This window comes from Protopterus annectens, chromosome 1.part0 (assembly GCF_019279795.1).
Source record: "Protopterus annectens isolate FY-2018-M chromosome 1.part0, PAN1.0, whole genome shotgun sequence".
In the NCBI taxonomy this organism is placed as follows: Eukaryota; Metazoa; Chordata; order Ceratodontiformes; family Protopteridae; genus Protopterus; species Protopterus annectens.
The window spans coordinates 1,833,816,076-1,833,839,178 of NC_056725.1; the positions used below are offsets into that span (position 1 = coordinate 1,833,816,076).

Sequence of the window (23,103 nt, forward strand, 5' to 3'; positions counted from 1 at the left end):
TACTGATCAGAGATGCCTTCCCTATTAGGGATTTTGCTCTATCATGTAGTAGCTTCTTCCTTCTGTTGTACAGTTTATTTATGGCAGGGGTCCACCAAACTGGACGCCTGCCTTTGGATGATTGGGTCTTGGTTTTGTTTGGGATAGCATGATCCATGCATTCCTGGAGATGTCCGTAGAATGCATTCATATAGGATTCTGCAGTTTGGGACATAGTTTCCACTGGCCCTGGGGCCTTGAAGGATTCCACTTCGGTTTTGAGAAGTGAGAAGTTCGCTTTTGAGAAGCTTTTCACTGTGGTTTTCTGGGCTGGGGGAGGGGTCGGGATGTGGACATCCAGTGAAATTAATTTATGGTCTGATCTTACCAATGAGGGATATACTTCTGGTGTGGAGCATAGAGTCCCCATGTTGGTAATGATCAGGTCTAGTATGTTGTCCCCTCTTGGAGTGGTGACTAGTTGTTCCATAGCATTTGAGTTTATAATTTCCAGGAACCTTTGGGATAAGGTGCTGGGGCTTGAGTAGTGCTCCCAGTCAATGTTTGGGTAGTTGAAGTCGCCCAATATAATGGTGTTCGGAGAGATCTTCATGTTCTCCAGTGTTTTCAGGAAAGCCGAGTGGGATTCCTGACTTTGAGAGGGTGGTCTGTAGGATGCTATAAACTGAAAAGCAGTCTTGCCCACTGTTAGTTGCACATGGATGGTCTCCGATACTTCGTGCAATGCCACTAACCTGGAGGTGTGGATATCATTGATAAATATGGAAACTCCCCCTCCTTTTGTGGTTCGGTCCGGGTTTTGGGGCCGAAAAGCATGATATGAGGTATAGCCTGGTAGTGCTGGGGTGCTCTCTGGAGCCTTGAACCAGGTTTCTGTCACTGCACAGATATCGATGTTCTCCATACTGAGGAGAGCTTTGAGTGCGTGCATCTTGAGGTTAAGACTTCTGGCGTTAAGCAGCATTACCCTTAGTTTCTTGTTCCTTGTGCTGTCTATGGGAGTGGGTTTGACTTTTGAGCCTTGCCTAAAAAAGGCACTATGGGGGTGACAAGAGCCTTTGCCAATATCCGAAAGCCCAGTGGTGACAGGTGCAAGCCGTCCCTAGTGAAGCAACGTGGCTTGTCGAGCATGTCATCCCAGGCTGACAGACACTGGATCCCCTTTGAATGACACCAAAATTTTAGCCAATTGTTAAAATCGATCATTTTGTCTTTGTACTGTGGCATCATTCTAGGTGAGGGTAAGATGCTGCTCAAGGTCAGGGTCATACCAGCCTGGGCTACATGATCAGAGAGCTCCTCTATGTCTCTTTTCATGTAGTCCAGGGAGGTACGTCTCAGATCATTCACACCAGCATGTGCAATGACTGAGTCATATTTGTATTTGCTTTGGAGTGACCTGAGTGCTTGCGTTATGTGGCGGATCCTAGCACCCAACAGGCAGCTCACTGTGACCTTCTCTTTATTCAGCCTGGTGAGCGGGATGTCAGTGTGTCTGACAATAGAGTCACCTATTACAACAGTATCAGGTGTGTTATTCAGCCTTAAGGGCTATGTCTGCTTGGCACACTGACTTTGTGGGCTATGTGTTGTGCGTGTTTTGTTTTGAGGTAGCGTTTGCTTGGATGTCTGCTTTGGAGGTCTCTGTTGCTTAGGTAGATTTTTATTTAAAGCCTCTGAGTATGTTTTTGTGTATTTATGTGTTTGGTTCGCTGATGTGGTGGGACTATGTGATACTGGAATTGTGTTGTGTGAGGTTACCTTCTCCTCCCGACTGGTTACACCAGTTTTGAGATCATTAACTTATCATGGTCAGTGCTTATCACACAGGATAGAAATATTGGTTACAGATGCTAGCATATTTAATTAGTAACCTTAAGCATTACTAACATAATTCAGAGCAATCATGAAAATGCAGTCGTAAAAGCAGATCCTTTACATTTAATATCACAGAAAAATGTAATGTGGTACAGTTTACTAAATACACATATCTCGCAACAGATTGTATGCGAAGCAAAGAGGGAGACTTACTGCCAAAGTTGGCTTCAGAACACCAAACATGTTAGAAGTAGGTCAGCACAAACAGCGTACAAACATTTAACAGTGTACGAGGCAAGCAAGAAGGCTATTAGGTGGAGCTAGCTTCAAAACGCCAAACCAATATAGAAATAGGTACAGATATCAGCGAGCACAGGCGCTTAGTAAGCACTGGCATTTCAAAGCTTAAAAAAAAAAAAAAAGCTAACAGTAAACAGTAAATACCGCCAATGATAGGCTCATTGGGAGGTTATTTTGATAGGTAAGCTTGAAAATTCAAAATAAATAACAAAATAGAGTCACTACTAGAAGCGGACACGTGCGCTTGTAAGGTGCTATCATTAAAACTCTTTACAGTGCAGGTTAGATAACAAAGCAGTCAGTCGGAGAAAATATTTAAGAATGCATCTCAGAAGTAAAACCAGTACAATACAAACAATTGTAGATACACTTACTAGATCCAGCAACAGGAGCAGGACACTCAGCAGCCAGGTGAGGGGAGGAAGAAGAAAGATGGTGGCATCAGAGGTAGGGGTATACTTATAAGGTGTAGAAGGGGGTAGGGGCACAGGGGGAGGGGTAAGAGATTAGCAGGAATGTAGATAAAGAAACACGAGAGAGGTAAGAGGGTGAGAGGTAAGGAAAGGTAGCCGAGATTGAGTAATAGGAGGAGCTAGTGCAGAAGGACAGGAAAAAGAATTAAAGGAATAGTAAGGTAAATCTTCAGGTAATGAAGAAGAAATACGTAGGAGAACAACTACAGCGGAAGTAAAATGTAGCTAATTGGAAGCAGGATGAGGAGAGCAGTAGTGGAGGGAGGAAAGTAAGGGGTAGGATAGCTATCAGGAAAAGCAAAGTAACAGAGACAAAAGAGAGAATGAGGAGTAAGACAATCAGGAAAATTGAGAGACAGACAACAGGTAAGTGTGAAAGTTGGTAAAAGGTGGACAGTATGCAGAGATAGTAAGGAAGAATGGCAGGTTGCAAGACTGTTAGTCACTGATAGGGTGCCTACGGCAGAAGATAAGGTGGTAAATAACTGTATAAGAGACTAAGAACAGAGTGAAGTGGGGGGGTTCCACAGGAATCTTACAGAAGTGGTATAGGAAAATGAAAGTGGAGAGGCTATTATTTCCACGGGTACAGAGACGTAGTAGGAGATTATAGCTCAGTAGAAAAATACAGTGCAGGGTTGGGTTATGAAGTGCCACCTGGTGGCCACTCTTGGTATGGCAATGCTTTATCTAGTGGAGATGGGGATGGGGAAGGGAATGAGAAGGAGTAGGCAATGCAGGGAGTAAGACTGTGGAAGTACAAGTTGAAGGCAGCAGGGGGGGGGGTTTCGCTGCTGGCTAGTCTGCCTGTTTAGTTGGCCTGGACTAGATATTATATGAACTTTAATTTAGAAGAATTAACAAACATGTATTAACGTTGAGTTAATATGAATGCATACTTTCAAAGCCTTTTATAGGACACACTTTCCAGGGAGATATGAGGGGTTTTTCAGTGGTTCACTACAGTTCCGAGGCTTCCAGAAGGGTGCAAGCAGGTTAAATGTTGTTGGGACACACAGGTGCACAGTGTTTCAAAGCCTTTTATAGGACACACTTTCCAGGGAGATATGAGGGGGGTTTCAGTGGTTCCCTACAGTTCCGAGTCTTCCAGAAGGGTGCAAGCAGGTTAAATGTTGTTGGGACACACAGGTACACAGTGCAGATCCAGCAACAGGAGCAGGACGCTCAGCAGCCAGGTGAGGGGAGGAAGAAGAAAGATTACTTACAGAGGTTCCTCACAAAAGAATACAGTACATAAACAACATGTCCTAAGTGGATCTCATCAAAGCCGTATCCCTGTATTCAGACTGATACAGGCTTTTGAGAGGCAATCTGTGCCCGGCATACAAGCTGAATGGACCTTCTGCATACCAACAAAACAATCAGCATCCAAACTACCTGATCAAGAAAGTGAAACCTTGCTTCTGACATAAGTTGGACATGCTGGAGGGATAGTTGTGTCTCAGAGACTATTCCTTCTGTGGAACAGGCTTCCCATCCATGTGAAGCAGAGGTTTTCCCCTAAACCAATGCAAGTGCAACTTGGACCAGTAGATGGGGAAGGATGGGGAATTGGGTATTCACTGCTGGTCTGACGAGTATGTCTCTAATGGACAGAATCAGCCTTTTAATGCTTGACCACCAAAGCCCTAACTTACATATGCTCCTTAAATATGTCCTTAAGGTTCCTAAACATGTCATATACATTTGGGATGAATGGCTAGTTTAAAAAAGCTCTTGTGGTCATTAGCCTAATATACACCTATGGACCCATGAAGCTAAGAATTTATTTCTGTCCTAATGATATTTTTGTTCAGGCTATCCTCTCATTGTCACATCTTTCAGTAACTGCTTTTTTAAATCAGTTTCAGTACATCCCTGACATTTTCTTACTACTTCTGTTTCTTGTAACTGCAGTATTCCCCAAATAATCTCTAGTTTTTGTAGAAACAGTTTTTCATACAGCTGTGCTAAATATTATTTTCTCAGTATATCTATTGAATATTTCACTATCAAAATTGTGGAAGGAAAAATAAACTGTTGAAACTATCAACAGGAAAGGATATGTGTGGCTAACAGAAGAAAATACCAAAAGGGGAGAAGATTGAGGTGAGAGTGCTTCTGGTACTGTCAGAAAAGAGGAGGTATATGAGGTGGAGGTGAGAGTGCTTCTGGTGAATGGTGACCAAGTTATGGCATGCTCATTGCTAGGTCTGCATTTTACTTCCAAATTATAGTTTAAATTAGGTAACCTCCTCTACAGTCTCAGAAAAGCCTTGTACAAATGGTTTCTAAATATGATTTGCAAGGATTCATGGTCCACCTTAACTTCTTTACCATTGACATATTCATGGAAATTCTCAGATCCATACACTGTTACTAACAGTTTATTTTCTATATGGGAATATTATTTTATTCATCTATAAATGCTACTGTCTGGTAGGCAGATGGTGTTTTCTGTCCTAATGTTGCAGCTTCTAAAAGTCATTCTGACTGTCATCTACTTGGAAATATCTCATTCACATCATAGTATTTTTTGCACATTTTTTAACCTGTGTGCATGTCCATTGAGCTTCTCTCCCACCCTCTTCTTACTGCATTGCAACACATTCTTTATCCAGGAAGGTGAGAGCCCTATGACTTATTTAGTGCTCACAAGGATGAGAGCCACTCAGCAGAAATCAGAAGCACTACCTATCTGAGGGTAGGGTTTTTAAAGCCCTAACCCCACAGCAAATGCCCAGTAACATGCCCAACACTCACCATGCAGCGATTCTCAATGTCTTTTTTTGTGAAAGATAAATCATGTCTAATGAACCTTGTTAACTTTTTTGAGAAGCCAGTTGGCGACACCCAGCTTAGCTAGATCTGGCCAAGGCATTTGAAACCATCCCCCATGCTAGCATAAATAATAAATTAAATACATGACAAATACATCCTTATGTGATAAGATGGATAGCAAGTTGGCTAAAAGACAGAACCCACAAGATACAGGTGGCAGGGTCAACATCAGAGAAGCTGAATGTAACCAGTGGTGTCTTGCAGGGCATATTGCTTAGAGTCACTTCTGTTTTGTATTTAATTCTCAGACATACAGACTAAATAGCAAGACCTATGGCTAGCTAAGTCTGTAGATGACTGCAAACTGAAAGTTATTGTTAAATCTTTCCTATGACACAGAAGCTCTTCAGACAGAGCTTACACTTCTAAATGCCTGGTATATTAAAAATGGACAAAGCCTCTTTTAGAATGTTTATAACCATACATATCAAACAGTTGTAATCACCCCAGATGTTCCTAACAAAGAGGATATAGGCTTAAAATCCATAAGATACCAGAAAAAGACTAGAAGCATTGTCACTCTTTTCTGTGTTTTACAGACCTCTCGGGGGAGATCTATGCCTTGCCTTCTGAGAAGTCAGAGACCAAGTAGTCCAGGGATATCTTGTACCCTCATAAATCAAACAGTCTCACAAATACCAGAACAGGAGATTTAAACCTGTTTCAGCAGATCAGTAAAATAAGGTAGAGATGCATGTTCATTATTCAGTGTCTGACTCATCTCTGGAATAGACGCCACCTGCAGATAAAGTAGTGTTATACACTATTTTCCTTCAAGTGGGACCTGGAAAATTGTATGAGTATTTATAAATTTATATTCAGCCCGAGCATGAGTATCATAGCCCTCCTCAAGGAGAGAGGTACAATCTAGGTTGGGAAACAACAAGGCATAATGGTTGCAAGAGTCAGTAACCTTGAATTTTCTATGAGTTCTATGCTCTGGGGCAAGTATTTTCTTGGATCATATGACTATTAGATACCCATGAATCTGTTGAGTATTCCAGTATCAAAGGTGTGGAAGGAGAAAGAAATTGTAGAAACTATCAACTGGAAATTATGTGTGTGGCTAAAAGAAGAAAACACTAAAAAGAGTAAACTAATTGAAATGGTACTGTCAGAAAAGAGAAGGTTTAGTAGGTGGATGTGAGAGTTCTTCTAGTGGATGGTAACTGTGTTATGGCATGGCTAACTGTCTGTGCAACAGGTGAAGCCACTTACCCAAATACTCATCTGAGATTACAGGGGATAAACCACAGGACAACTGGGCAGATAATGGCATGAAAAACTGAATGCCAACAAAAATGTGACTAGACTCTGAGAGAGAGAGAGAGAGAGAGAGAGACAATTGACTGTAGCCTATTTAAGTAAATGAAGGAAGGAATGCAGAGGAAAAGAAATATCAAAAAGAAAAACAAGGCCAGAGTAACTGAACTGATACCAGAAAAAGAATGTGAGAAAAGAAGTAGCTGTTTATAGAATAAAAAGGAATCATGAGATGTGGTTAGAATACAGAGGAGCTAAAATGTATTAGGCCGGAAGATCAAAATGTTCAAGGCAAGCATGGAAAACAATCTGGCTAAAGCAGTAAAAGGATGGAGCAGGAACAAAGATGAACAAACTAGTGAAGGAAGACAAACTGGAGAGGAAGGAAGACAACCCAAATTTTTAAACAAATTATTTGCTTAGATCTTCACTGGAGGAGGGTGTTAGTGCTCTTGTAGAAGAATGGAGGAAGGGGAAGAAGGCAAAATATAAGTTGATAGGATGACTGTGCTCATAGAGCATAGGGTTCTGGATCTGATTGGGATAGCTTCATCTATTTTAACATGCTGTCTGACGTATACATAGAGCATTTAACAAATCTCCTTAGGAGTGAAAGTGTGTAAGTCAGTGCAATTCATAAGGCTCTAAAATGCATCCCAGGGAACTGTCTGTCTCTGAGGCTGATCATAGTAATAGAGAAGATTATGAAAAAACAATAAGAAACACACTAATCAGATTGTTGAAACACAACAGCAACCAGAAATCAGCTTGAAAATCTAGTCTGAATGAATGAATAGCTTTTAACAAAGGAGATGTTATGTTTCACTGTGCTTCAACATTAGTACGTGCAGTCTTCCCTTTTTATAAACTGTCTGTCATGGTGAGTTCTGCAGTAGTTGCAGGATGAAAACAGCAGATTAAACGTCCTTATCTCTCAGTAGTAGTCTCCCCATACATACCAGTCAAGTTATGAGATGTAGTCCTTCCAGCATGCCCTGTCTCGAGGCCTGTTCCCAGTGGGCTGTGCCTGATATGTCTGGGGGGGGGGGGGCACCCACTGAGCAACCTCACACAGTAGTCAAACAACCTCAACATGGAGAAGCAGTGAGCAAACCCAGAGGTTTATGTAACGGAACCACATTGCTGCTGCATGTACCTTTGATCTTATCTTTTCCTTCACTACTCAGACTCGTAGCCATAAGTGTGGAGTGTTCGTTTACAGCCTAAGCTATAAATAAGGGAAGGACTGGTAAATAACATTTGACTAAAAAAAAATCTGTAAAATTTGTGTCATGTTGTTGTAGGTAGAGCACTGATTCTGTTAACATGTAATAGTCATCCCTTTATTAAATTTATGGAATGAGTTCATTTGCATGACTTTATGTAGCACGAAGGGCTCACGGATAAAGACCTTAAAATGAATTTACCTTTTGATTTTGCTCACCACTGTAGGATGCTGCACCTTTCTCCAAGGTGAAAGTTTAAGAAAGTTATCTCATTATTTTTTAAGGACAAAGCAAACGACAGATACGAGGTGAACCTCTCATTCTTGGAGGAAAGGCAGGATTTGCAGCTGGCCTGGCATATTTAGATTTGGACAACCCTGCTGGAAACAGTGAAAGATATTCCCGCTGGGCTGGTTCCGTAAAAGATTTTCCCAATGTGATCAAACAGCAGGTAAGCTGGAAGATTGTGACGTGCTTCACTTAACGTGTATTGTAAAGTAATACATTAAAATAAAATGTCTGATATTATACATAATAAAGAAATTTCAAATTCATGTTATATGCATTTGTGTCTATTGGGGGAGTCATAATTATGGTACACAAGATGTAGGGCTTGTACACAGGGCAAAACATGCAGAATTCACATACAGTGGAGTGTCAAGCCTGTAAAAAGATACATCAGTGTGCACAAAGCCTGCTGGTGTTGCATACATCCTCTGGAGATAAGTAGGTGAGTCTGCTTAACAACTGTAATATAGTTTAAAGACAGGAAGGAACAGGTGTACAAATAGTTTCAGATGTCTGCTAACTGACCAGACGTCTCTAGGCCACAGAGGTATCAGCATTACCAAAGCTGACAGTGGAAAAGTGGAAGCAGCCTTTGCTGAAGCCAGCATGTAAACATTGACAGACCCAGCTATACCATGACAACTGTTTGTATAAAAGTGTGTGTACAGCTAGACATCACATTGTGAGAGAGTGCTACACATGTGTACACCCACATAGCGCTAAACAGCCATAGTAAGAGGCCACTCCATATTACAGGCTGCTGCAGACAGTGCATGTATGCTGCACAGTACCATTGATAAGCAAGCCTGAGCAGTACTGTCTGCAGTACAGCACAAAAGGGCAACCAAGTTCTGTAAGATAGCAGAACTCTGATGTCAGTCACTTACTGGAAAGCTGTAATAAAATGGAAATGAAGTGTACCGTGTATGAATATATAGCAGGCCTAATGCAATTCAGTTCACACTGAGCATGACTTGTGAAAGGTACATTTGTGTACCACTCCTTCTAACAAGGTATGCACAAAGGTGCAGCACAGAAACACATAGACGAGTAAGGCTGACAGACAGAAAGGCAGGCAGTGTTTGTATAGATGTGTGTGTGTGTGTGTGTGTGTGTGTGTGTGTGTGTGTGTGTGTGTGTGTGTGTGTGTAAGGCATAACATAAAAGTATTTCCTGTCGTACCTACAGCCTATAATTTAAAGTTTGCATTTAGAAAAAATCTTTGCCTCATAGCCTGCAGTGGTTACCATACTGCATGCTCTTAATTTGCTATCTACCTTTGTTGCAGAGCTCAGAGTGTGGTATCAGTGCAGGGGCACAGGCTATATTGCTGTCTTCCATTTTCTTCCTTCCATGTCCCCTTGGCAAGAGCGTATAGTGCTTTTGCACTGCTGGGTCCAGAGCCTGCAGTGCTGTGTGTGCTCCAGTTTCGAATATGAGATGGCTTTGAGCAGTTGTGAGGAGCACATGTCGCCATACTATGCAGTCTTTTCTTTTCTTGTCTGCATAGTGTCATTACCCCAGCACCCATTGTGCTGATGTCCCTTTTCACAGTACTGCCATCTTGACTAGTCTTAAGTCTCTGCTTCTATTGTACCACTCCTCACGAAGCTGCCTTACCTCAGGGGGCACAGATTACCATGTTGTGTACTACACTGTACATGTACAAGTGGATTTTCTGCTGCACCACACAGATGGGTACAGTGATTACCAAGTAGCACAAATGTATCATACTGGTTTGTGGACAGCATTTACTACATTTTGCTATGCAAACTCTTGGACTGTAAACTGATAGACGTGCTTTTATTTGAAATTCCATGACTAGCAGCATAAGTCAACATATCCTTCATCATCTGTCTGGTAAACCAGGCAAACAGCTTCTGTTAATCTAACTATATTACTTTGGATAGATGTAAAGTTCCAAGCTTGTAGTCTAAGTTACTTTAACTAATGGTGTGACATTTTTCTTTCCAAATTAAAAAAATTGCTTAGTAATTACAGGTATACTGTTATCTGATCAAATTGATATTCTTGGTTTTTCCTATCATAAGAAAACTGATAAATACTTAGAAAAACATATTCTTTTATATTGATCTGTCAAGGTCCAACCCAACACTCTCTTACTAGGAGATTTCAACTACCCCTCCATCAACTGGGAAAACTACTCAAGCACCAATACACTGGCCCAATGCTTCCTGGAATTCATCAGTTCCAATGCCCTGGACCAGCTCATTCTGACCCCCACTAGAGGAAGCAACATCCTTGACCTGGTTATTATTAACATGGACGACCATTGCTCTACACCAATAGTCAGTCCCTCCCTGGTCAGATCCGACCATAAATTGATCACCATGGAAATCCACATCTCACCCACACACACACCCACCTTGAAAAACTACTCCAAAGCTGACTTTGGACTCCTAAAAACAGAGGTGGCTTCACAGCACCCATGCCAATGGAAAATAGCTGCATGACTGCTGAATCATACACCAATGCACTGTACAAACATGTACACAAACTCATGGAACTAGCCATAACAAACAGAACCAAGATGCTCCCCTCCAAAAAAGGAAGCCAATCTGGTGGTCCCCTGCCATTAATAAACTCTACAGCAGAAGGAAGAAACTGTTGCAGAAAAAGGTGAAGTCGCAAGACTAGAAAAACTCCCTTATTAGCCTCAACAAAAAGTTGAGATCCCTCATCAAATCCTCTAAAGCCAGCTGTGAAGGCAGAATTGCAGCCGACACTAAAAACAATCACAAAGCCTTCTATAGCTGTATCAAGAACCTCCACAGAAATACCCAGATTTACTCTGAGATACTGTACAATGGTACCTCCTATACTCAGTCAACAGATATTGCCAACATACTGGCCAACAGATTCAGTGCCATCTTTACCCCTCTCTCCCCCACTAAAGGACCAGTCATAATACCAGAAGAATGCCAGGCACCCAGCATTACTGCAGCACAGGTTAAAGCTGCATTGTCCAAGGCCAAGAATACAGCTTCCATGGGACCCTATAATATCCCTGGCTGTGTTCTACATGAACTACAAAGTGAACTTGCATCACATCTGTGTGTCCTGTTCAGTCACAGCATCACCTCAGGCTGTGTCCCTACCGACTACAGACCCTGGGAATTATCGCCCCATTAACCTGATGAGTCTGATATGTAAAGCTATGAAGCACATCATCATGGACCTGATTAACAAAGATATAGGAAATCTCCAAACTCTAGACCCCACGCAATTTGGCTTTGTGAAAGGGAGAACATGCCTGCTCAGCCTGGTTGACTTCTTTGAGTCAGTCACCAGGGCTGTGGATGAAGGTAAGGCAGTGTATGCAGCCTACCTCAATGTGGCCAAGGCCCTTGATACCATTCCTCACTCAGGAGTTATTGATAAACTCACCAAACTAGGCATCAACTCCTATATCACTAGGTGGGTTGCAAATTGTCTCACCGATAGAACACAGTGTGAAAATAGTGAACTCCAAGTCAGACTGCCGACCAGTCATGTGTGGAGTCCCACATGGATCAGTCCTGGGTCCTCCCCTCTTCAGCATCTACTTCTCAGAAGTCCAGGCCAACACAAAGGGACTCTGGCTGACCAAGTACGCAGACGACTGCAAGCTGGGAGCCATTATTAACTCCCCAAGTGATGAAGACATCATACAGAAAGACTTCACCGAGACCAGTGACTGGTGTCAAAACCATGACCTTAAGCTTAATGCCAAAAAATGTGTCGTTATCCCCTTTGGTAAAAACTCAGTTTCCAATAATTACCACATCGATGGGAGCCCACTGAATACTAAAGGCATTATAAGAGATCTGGGTCCGCAGGTTGACAGCAACCTCTCTTTCGACCACCACACTGCATTGTGATCAGAAAGTCCTTCTCTGTGGCACATCTCATTACCAAGGGCTTTGCATCCAGGAAGAAAGAGGTCATCGTCTCTCTGTCTACTCTCCCCCCATTAGACCAATCATTGAGTATAATGCCCCATTTGGTATGTACCTCACTAGACACCTGCAAGAGCTGGAGATGCCACAGAAGTATCTCACGAAGAGGATCATAGGTATTAAACACATGTCCTACACGGACAGACTCAAAAGTCTCCAGTTATTCTCTGTCTCATATTGCCTTCTTAGAGGTGATCTCTGCTTGACTTACAAAGCCATGTCTTACCCAGCTCTGTTAGAAATGCTACATCTAAAGAAATCCCAATCCCTCTGCACCACATGCTTCAGAGACCTCAAACTCATTACCACAATTAACAGCACATGCTGGAGGGACAGGTTCATAACCCAGAGACTGCCCATGCTCTGGAGTAGACCTCCCATACATGTCAAGCAGAGCACCTCACTGACCCTCTTCAAGAGAAATCTTGATGAGTGGATGGGAAATAGAAAGTTCACCCCAGGGATCACTCCAGTGGCTCTACTAGATAAAGGCACTGGGAACTAACATCGGGCGGCACGATGCCAGGGTACTTGTATGGGCTAGGCTTGTAAAGGCTCCATGGCCATTAACCTAGTATACACCTATAAACCTATGAACCTGTCAACCTATGAAACAATCAGAAAATACGTCCTTTAAAAAAAAAGACACATAAAATATGTCAGAACAGAAAATGTCGATGTCAGAAGCTATTTTGCAGGTGGTACCATAAACAATATTTTTTTTATTAAATAAATACTCTGTGATGGTACTTAAGGTGTTGCGTACAGTAGAGTTGGTCTTAGAAGAACAATATAAATTTTATGGAATGAAAGAAAATGTTAAAGAAATAAAACCAACGAAGATTGCCAGATTGGTCACTGAAAGCCTGTTCCCTGTTAAGAGGTAAAATATTTTGGAGAACAGGTTATAGGCATCTCCTTCATCTTCGAACGTAGCACAAAAATATCCCAAAGACTGAAAAGCTGATACAATGCTGAAGCTGGAATGCCACTTTGAGCTGAACTGCTGCAGAATGATTTTGCATTTTGCTATTAATGTATGTGGGGCTGGCTTTGGCTCTGACATTTTGTGTTAGCAGCATACTTTTTCTCTGCACAAAGTGTTTTGGCAATAGCAGATTTATAGTAAATAAAATTTTCAGAGTCATGTAGTTAAGTAAGCATGTGTACCTCCCTCCAAAGACAGGCTTTCAGCTGAAGTTTGTTTTTTGTTCAGATGTCAGAATTATAGTTTCTTGAATTCTGTTGAAACTTCTATTAGTTTGATTTTATTTGTTAATTTAACATTTATGGACTGGTTTATTACCATTTTCAGCAATGATTTTCACGTTAAAACTTGGACATGAACACGTACAATTTGACAGATAAATCCATAGTTCATTGGTATGATTATTAAAAGAAAGTAAAGTATAAATGAAAAATAAAAATAATGTATCGTAATTACAGCATCTCTGTGGAGGCCATTCACAATTGCAGGAGTTGACATTCTGCAACAGAGGCCTACATAGTGCTTGTACCCTTGCATGCACTAGTAGTGCTTGATAGTTAATAGGTTATAGCACTGCAGCAAGTATACAGGAACTCATCTGTGTAAAATGTGCTCAGACAGTTGAAAGTATATGTTATATTGTTATGGTAATCACAAACAAAAAGTACTTACTGGACAAAATTCATGGACACATAGGTCATAGAGAAGCACTACATGGTGGCTACGTAAAGGTTTGGACATTAAAAGACAATGTGCATTGGATTCTTAGCATAGCTGTGAGTCACCCCATATAACAAACTTTGGAATATTATTTTTTTTAATTAGTCAGTAATACTATTTAGACATTTATTTGTGTTTCAGTATGGATTAATATATACAGTTGTGCTTGTTATAAGAACATTTATGTTTTCAAAGACGTGTGTCAGGTATTTTAGTGAATTCAGTGCAAATTAATACTTTAGCTGCAACACATAATGTTTGCGTTTGACTTGAGTTACGTAATACTTTAAGAAGACTGGTTTGTAACTGCTATATTCTGTTGCAGCTCTAAGATAATAAGGTAGCAAGCCTAAGTACAGCATTCCAGGATTTTGGAAACACTATCCCTTCTATTATGTGGTGCAGTGGTGTATTTGTTAGTGTTGTCACTTCACAACAAGAGGTTCTCTGGTTTGATTCTCAGCTGGGGTGCCTTCTGGGCAGAGTCTGTATGTCCTCCCTGTGTTGGCATGGGTTTCCTTCCACATTCCAAAGACATGCAGTAGGTGGATTGGACACTCTAAGTTGGCCCTAGGTGTGTGTGTGTGTGTGTGTGTGTGTGTGTGTGTGTGTGTGTGTGTGTGTGTGTGTATGGTGCACCCTGCAAGGAGGGATGGGCCTTGGGCTAGCAACCTGAGCCCATAAAACTTTTAACTGCTGCAGAAACAACTAGCGTTGAAAGGTGCTCATTGCCTGATACACCACATGGTGCATAAACAGGAAAGAGACAGAGAGAGATATCCTCTATTAATGTGGGTAACTAGCTCAGTCAGTATTCTCTCGTTATTGTCTTGAGACTAGATATTATAATCACATGAGGAAGTATGCATTTTTTGTGCTAAAGGGAGATATTATATTGTAGAAGCTTACACAGTAGACAGGAAGCTCTGTGGGTAGCTGTTTGCACTTGGTCATCAAACAAAAAGACAGCACATCGGGGCTGCTAGGTTAGTAAATGTGTAGGAGCGTTTACTGTTGTTTGTACATTTCATGTAAGAGGGGCATCCTAAACAGAGGGAGAGACAGAATTACAATTCTGGCTGTGCATTTCTGTTTCCTTGGGTAGGTCTGATGCCCTTGCGAAAAGTTTTAGCTCTTAGTTTGGTTTACTTTATTTACTTACATTCTTGTGTCTTAGTCCTACCAGTCCTGTAATAGGCGACCTAAGGTGGTACTTAGACTGACTAGGCTAATTAAGTCAAGACACAGGAAGTTATTCTTCCTTTTTTGAGCTGATGGATTTCATAACATAAGTAGATGGAAGAAGAGTGAGTCTTTTGAAAGACTGTGGGCAGGATTCACGAAGGCTTGCACGGAGTGTAAGAGACGTGTAACACTCCATGCAAGCCTCATGATCCAGGAACAGCCCTAAACTCCGTGTAAAAGACCAGCTAAAATGTCTCTTACACGGACTGGGTGTGGACATGCTAAATACCTCACTTGCAGCCGAAAGGTATGATCCATGAAGCAGAAACCAGCCCGTGTAAGAGACGTTTTAGCTGCAGAAATGTACTCAGTTGACAACTGAGTACATTTCTGCAAATTCCACAACGGAGCCATGTCAGCTCCAAATAAAGGGTGCATATGTCTCAGGCAGCATGCCAATGGCCAAATAATAAAAATATAATTATTATTTTAAACCCAGCGCAGCCCCGCACAAACGGGCTGCGCTGTATAAAACATAAAAATGAAGGTTATAAACCCACAAATGTGGGTTTCATGCAATACATGGACTGACAATGCAGGGACCAGCAGACCAAAAACAACATGGCCACCGTGTAGTGATTGCTAAGGGGGGAAGCTGAGTCTAAGACATGTAACTAAGCATTAGTAGGCAATTGCATGTAAATGAGGGTTAGGATACTGAATCTCACAGTCACATAGCAAATGAGCACAGTCTGAGTAGTGTAAGAGATACATAAGGGGGAGGAATAGAGTAGGAGATAGGTGACATCACAGGGGGGAATGGTAGAAAGAAATGCAGTTCATTGGAGGTCAGTGTAACATGACAGATGACAGACACAGATCATGGAAAGAGGTGTGCCACAAGATAAGTCTGGGAAAGTCAAGAAATGGAAGGTGTACACTGTTACTTACACCAAAGTTTCTTGCTGGGCTTGCATGCGCACGTGTGCGCACCATGAAGCACGAGTAGGGCAGTGTGCGCGCGTGTAAGGCAGACTGAGCATGTGGGAGCATGTTGGGAGATGTTTAACACTGTTTGCTCTGGTGTGCACGCGTGTAGGGCAGACTGAGCATGTGGGAGCCTGTTGGCAGACGTGTAACAGTGTTTGCACGGTTGTGCGCGTGTTTTAACCCGAATAAGTAGATTCTGAACCGTGTAAGCATGTGTGCACGCGTGTAAGCCACTGTGAGCGTGTTTCTGCTAGTATGCACGTTGCTCCCCCCTGAGGAAACAGAAAGGAAAAAGGAAGCAACAGAATTAGTAGGAAGCTAACAGGGATAACTGCTGAAGCTAGCAGGTGAAAACAATTAGAAGCAGGCAATTACACAGGCAGAATAATAGCCCAGCACTTAAAACTCTGCAAACAGTAGTGCAGGATGTTTCTCTTAAGAGACACTGCAAGACAGGAGTAAGCTAATAGAAGTGAAAACTGAAAAAGCTTCACTCAGAGCAGAAATGTTAGGGGCTGCCATAGCTGTCATAATGAGACATAGGCGACTTGCTGAGGGTGGTGACAATGCAGATGGTCCCAGACAACCCACAGTGAGGAGACGGAGAAGAGTGTACAGGCCCAGGGTCACCTACCATGGGTTACATGAGCTGGAGATAGTAGAGCGCTATAGAGTGGACAGAGAGCTCCTGCAGCAAATTGTTGAGCTGTGCAGGCCACGCCTCACACACAGAACCAACAGAGGGGAACCCATCCCAGTGGAAACCAAGGTATGTGTTGGCCTAAGAATACTAGCAACAGGTACCTTCCAGAGACCAACTGGCAATATGATGGGGATATCACAGGCATCAGCCTCCAGGGTACTGCACCAGTTCCTGGATGCCATGTCAGCACATGTCGGTGATCATGTATATTTCCCCAATGCCTGTGAGGTATTGGCCAGCAATATGCGTCTCTTCCAGCAAATAGCGGAATACCCTGAGGTAGTGGGTGCAATAGACTGCACGCACATACGCATCAAAGCACCAGCCGGTGAGCAGGGTAGGGCCTACATTAACCGCAAGGCCTTCCCCTCCATCAACTGCCAGGTCGTATGTGATGCCCAGGGCATAATAATGAATGTGTGTGCTGGCTGCCCTGGGAGTTACCATGATTCTCACATCTGGCATTTGACGCAGCTGTACCAGACATTTGCCAATGGGGGCATCCCACACGGACACCTAGTGGGGGATGCAGGTTATGCACTGGAGCCGTGGCTGATGGCACCCATCAGAAACGCACACACACCTGAACAGGAACGCCATAATGAGGCACATGCACAAACACGTAATGTAATAGAGCATGAGTTTGGGCTGCTCAAGTCACGGTTCCGGTGTCTGGACACATCTGGTGGAGCCTTGCAGTACACACCAACTACATGTACCCAAATTGTCATGGTATGTGCTATGCTACATAATATGATCTTGCGAAAACAGCTGCAGCAGGACAAGCATAGGGCTGGGCCAAACAGCCCCCCACCATTGCCAAGGCCATCACAGGCAGAGTGTGACTCGGAGGAGGAACAACCTGAGCCTGCCCCAGTAGGCAGAAGGAGGCATGCCCAGTATGCCCTGGCCTTGGCAAAGAGGCAACGCATAACACATACACTGGCTCAGTAGGAACCCTGGGAATGATACCCCCTCTGACTCACTCAAATAGTAACATGGATGCCTAAAATGACATGACCTGCTCACAAACATGTACAGGGAAGTGTAATATGCGCATCCAACAGAGGCAGCCCTGCAGCACCACCTGAGGCATGAATGCCATGTGTTAAGTAATGTAACACCATGTACTATATGCACACCTGAGCTCCCTGACTAACATCCACCCTCACCAAGCATGAAGCCACAAAATGACAATGGGATAATTAAGTGCAATAACTGGCTGAAGTAATGCAGTTAGTCAAAGGGGAGCCAATGTGTTTCAGGCAGGGAAGACATGCGGAGCATGACATGATGCACCACCTGCTAGGGGTTGCATGCACCTATCATTCCATGCCCCATGGATACTGGCAAAGGCTGTCAGTACCCACAGCATGCCCTGAATAGGTAAGTCTCAAAACACAAACCCACCTTCATAGGTACCACAAGGGATAGGAACCTAGATGTAATGCTACCCAATGCCAGAAGTCTAAACAGCAAGATGTGTGCAGTGTAAACGCACACAGTATGGAGAATGTAGATATCAGTCCTATAATAGAGAACTGGGTCAAGGCTCACATCAGCACCCTAACACTACCAGGACACACCTCATACTGAGCTGTACAGCCGCAAAACATGGAACAAGCTACAAAAGGAGGGTGACTACCAATAAATGTCAAGGATAACCACACCCCCATGTTGGTACCACAACAAGAAGCAGCATGGATTAGCCATGGTCAAATACCAATGGCTAAAACTGCCTCCCAGTATATAGCCTGCTGCAGACTACTGTCCTAATACCAGGAACTGCACCTGGCCTATGTTGAAATACATGAATATATCAAGCTCCAAAACAACATTATATTGCTTGAGTGAAAATACCCAGACATACACCGGGAGCATTATACTAGCACCAACACAGTTGGAGAAAAGTTCCCAGAATTCATAAACAAAAATGCCCAGGAACAACGTACCACTCCCACAAGAGGGGTAAGCATACTGGATGTGATAATCAGCAACATGTGTACTGGATGGCAAGATGAGAAGTGTACCCTTCACTGGCAAGACCAGACCATAGAGTAATCACACTGGATATACACATCTCGACCCCAGTTCCTGGCCAGAATACCACAGTGAAAAACATGTGTAAAGCATAGGTTGCAGCCCTCCAAACTGATGTTGAATCCATGAAAGGCCCTGTGCAAGTGCAGAATATGGGACACACCGTAGAACATGTTATACAGGCATTCCATGAACACAGCCAAGAATGCTTGGAGTATGCAATCACAAATAACAACAACACACAATGCCATACACGCAGGCATCTGGCATGCTGGACTCCAGCCATTACCAAACCATGCAAGAGAATGAGGAAGCTACCACATGATAGAGCAAACATAAAAAGGGAAGTAATCACTGACCAGTAGTATGGCAATAACATATGTCCACACATACAATCCACTAAGTCCAGCCACAACAAGTAGAATCTGTGAATCCAGAGGCAATGTGACACCTGTCCCAAGTACACAGACAACCACAACTCCCCCCAATAAATACAAATATATGTGATAGATGCAACCATGTATCCAAACCAGAGGTTGAGCTTCCCCAACTCAGTACTGTCAAAACTAGTCAGGAGGAGAAGGTAACCACATACACCACAAACCCAGTCCCACATAGACCTACCACAACTGTAAACCAAACACATAAACACAGACAAACATTCCCGGAGGCCCTAATTACAAACACACCACACCAACAGAAGCCTCCAAAGCAGATCACAAGCAACCACAACCTCCAAGCATAGCACATGCAACGAATAGTACACAAAGCTGGTGTGCCAAACAGTCACAGGCCAGAAGGAGAAACAACATGCCTGATACAGTTGTAATAGGTGTCTGTATAGGCAGACACACTGCTGTCCCACTCACCTGACTGAACAAGGGAAAGGGTAGAGTAAGCTGCCTGTAGGCTGCCACAAAATGCCACATAACACAAGTACGCAGGTCACCGCAAAGCAAGCTGAAATATGATGCACTCAATGTCCATGCTGGTGTGAATGACCTGAGATGTACCTCCCTGGTCTACATGAAAAGAGACATGGAAGATCTCTCTGAGTATGTACCCCAGGCCAGTATGACACTGGCTGTGTGCAGCATCCAACCCTCACCAAGAATGATGCCACAGTACAAACACAGAATGATCATGTTTAACAGCTGGCACAGTTACAGCTGTCAGTCCAAGAGGGTCTAATGTCTGTCTGCTTGAGATGTCAAGCATGACAAGCCATGCTGCTGTTCCAGGGATGGCTTGCACCTGTTACCCCTGTGCGTCTGGATATTGGATAAGGCCTTTGCCACCTCCATAGAGCCGTATGTAGGCAAGGCCAAAAAGACTACCCACCACCCTAGAAAACATAAGTGGTAAGAAACATAAGGGTAATGCTGACCAATGCCAGATGTGTAAACTGCAATATGCATGCCCCTGAGGCACTTCCCATTATGGAGAACGTCGATGTCTGTGCAGTGACAGAAGCCTGCTGCAAGCCTAGTGATAGCACACGAGCACTACCAGGTTATACCACATATCATGTGTTATGGCCCCAACACCTGGACCAAAACATCAAAGGAGGGGGAGTATCCATATTCAGCACAGACACCCATATGGCCAGGTAACTGACAATGCACAAAGCAGTGGAGACCACCCATGTGCACCTAAGTGTAGTCAAAACTGCTGTACAGTCTGTAGCATGTGACAGACCACACTCTCACACACAAGAACTCCACCCAGACATCCTGAAGACACTGGACAGTATGAATGTCCCACCAAATACCAGACAAGGTACACACAAATTACCACATAGGTGGCAAACCATTATGTATGCAAGGGGTAATTAGGGACCTAGGGACACAAGTCGACAGTAATCTGTCATGTGACACTCACAATGCCAATGTGGTTAGGAAGATTGTCGATATTGGACACCGTATCATGAAAGGATTCACATCTACATCAACAGAGGTCACTGTGCCACTGTACTGTTCCCTTATCAGACCCATAATCTTGTACAATGACTCATATGGGATGTACCGTACATGACACCTGCAGCGGTTCGGAAGACCTCATAGTTACCCCACCAAGAGGATAAAGGCTGTGAAATATATGTCATATGCTGCCTGGCTGTAGCACCCCAGCTGAATGCAGTCACAGACTGCCTACACAGAGGCATTGTATGTCTGTTGTACAAGGCCATGTCCAATACAGGAGTAATGGACATGCTCCACCACAGGAAATCAAAGCCATTGGAGCTGTGAGAGTGACAGATGTCAGCCTCAACACATAATGAAATAAGATGTGCTGGAGGGACAGATACATAACCCAGAGGCTCCCCACACCCAGAAACAGGATCCCAATCCATGTTAGGCAGAGCCCCTCACTGACACCCCTCAACAGGAATATTGCCAAGTGGATGGATGATCGTACATGTATACTGGGGGTCTTCACTGTGTCACGACCAGACAGAGGCACAGTAAAGAAATAAATAAATGGCAATAATAGACACATAGCAAGGGGTGTCAAAAGACACACACACTCTGGCTAGGCTTACTAATGCCCTAGGGTGGATAGCCAAGTATGAACCCATGAATCTATGAAGATACAAATTGTACAGAACACTAAGGATAATCACAAGGCTTACCTAACTGATGGTAGGAACCATGTTGAGCATCCACAGATATGCTCCGAATCACACAGATATTACAAACAACATACCAAACACACACACATATTGCTAACATACAACCTGACAGGTGCAGTGCAAACACCCCCCCAGGGTGCAAAATATCTATCCCAGCAGACTGCTGGTCCCCTGACATTGCAGATGCTGAGGTAACAGCCATCATCTGCAAAGCAAAACACACAGCAGCAATGGTATGTGATGGTGTCCTGGGCTGAGGCCAACATGGACTCCAAGAATAATGGAATGCCAAATCACACTACTGCCCAATGTCAGCCCTACCACAGGATATGTACCCAAAGAGCAGTGTACAACAACAGTGGTCCTTCACAACAAAGGTGTTGCCTGAATGGATACTGCAAACTACCACCCCAGGATCCTGACAAGCTTGGTCTGCACAGCTTTGGAAAGGATCAGTATGTACCGCAGACAGATGGCTGTTGTGGACCTACTGATACTGGACCCTACACAGTGTGGCTGTCGTAACTGCAGATCCTGGCCCTAAACATGTTTGACCCATTTGAAGCAGTCATTAAGGTCATTGATGAGGGCAATGTGGTCCACACAGCGTAGCTGGACCGTGCATATGCTTCTAGACAATACCGTACGAGTTCAGTATGGATATGTTCACCAGCTGAAATATATACCCCTATGTCAGTAGAGGGGTTGCAAACCAGACCAAGGACAGAACTGACATGGTCAGACATGCCGCATCCATGTCAGACTACAAAGCAGATATGAGTGGCATCCCACAAGGCCTGGTCCTGGGCCCCCCCCGTTCTGTATATATGTCCCATAGGTATAGGCCAACATGGAAGGACTGTGACTGAACATGTATGCAGAGGAGTACAAACAGCCCACCATATCCGACCCCCAGCTGACACAAGCAACCCACAAAAGGGCCACCTACAAACAGACAACTGGAGCCATAGCCATGTCAGCAAGCTAATTGCAGAACTGTGTATAGACAACCACCATGGATATACAGTAAGTGCCCACAAATTACCACACAGGTGTTAACCCATGACGTAGCTAACATGTAATGAGAAACCTGGGTACAAAAGGTGATAGATATCCTGCACTGAACAAACATGTGGCTGTAGTGTTCGCAGAAACATATACTATATACCCACCCAAACATGAAGGTTGGCAGATGTAGATAAGGGGATGTCACTGTGGCTCTGCAGTCATCCTCCATCAGTGTCACAATTGACTACAATAGCCCCTGTGGGATATACCTCAGCAGACACCTCCATCAACTGTAAAGTCCACAACAGTACCCCACCAGGAGTAGCAAAGAGCATGAACAGATGCCATGTGTTGCCTGAGTAAACAAACTGCAGCCCCACACACTGCCATACTGCCCAGCTACAGGCAAGCTGTGCCTGATGTATGAAGCCATGTCCAACCTGGAATCAATGAACATGCTGCACCTTGTACAATTTGAATGGCAGTGAGCTATGCACATGAGAGACCTGAACCCCAGCACTGACATACATAGGGCAAGCTGTACAGAATGATCCATAACACAGAAGGCACCCCCACTCTTCAGTAAACTCCCGGTACAGGTCAGCCAGAGAGTCACTTATCGACACCCCTCAAGAGGAGTCCTGATGAGTGGACGGGAGATGGTAGGCT

General features: G+C 43.6%; 1 protein-coding gene across 1 annotated transcript in view; it reads left to right on the forward strand.

Annotated features, from left to right (window-relative positions):
• Nucleotides 1-23,103, forward strand: part of C7 (complement C7) — a 708,293-nt gene that overhangs the window by 327,121 nt on the left and 358,069 nt on the right. Inside the window, exon 10 of the mRNA XM_044069786.1 lies at nt 8,206-8,372. Coding sequence (XP_043925721.1) covers nt 8,206-8,372 — 167 coding nt within the window. The remainder of the gene's footprint in view (nt 1-8,205; nt 8,373-23,103) is intronic.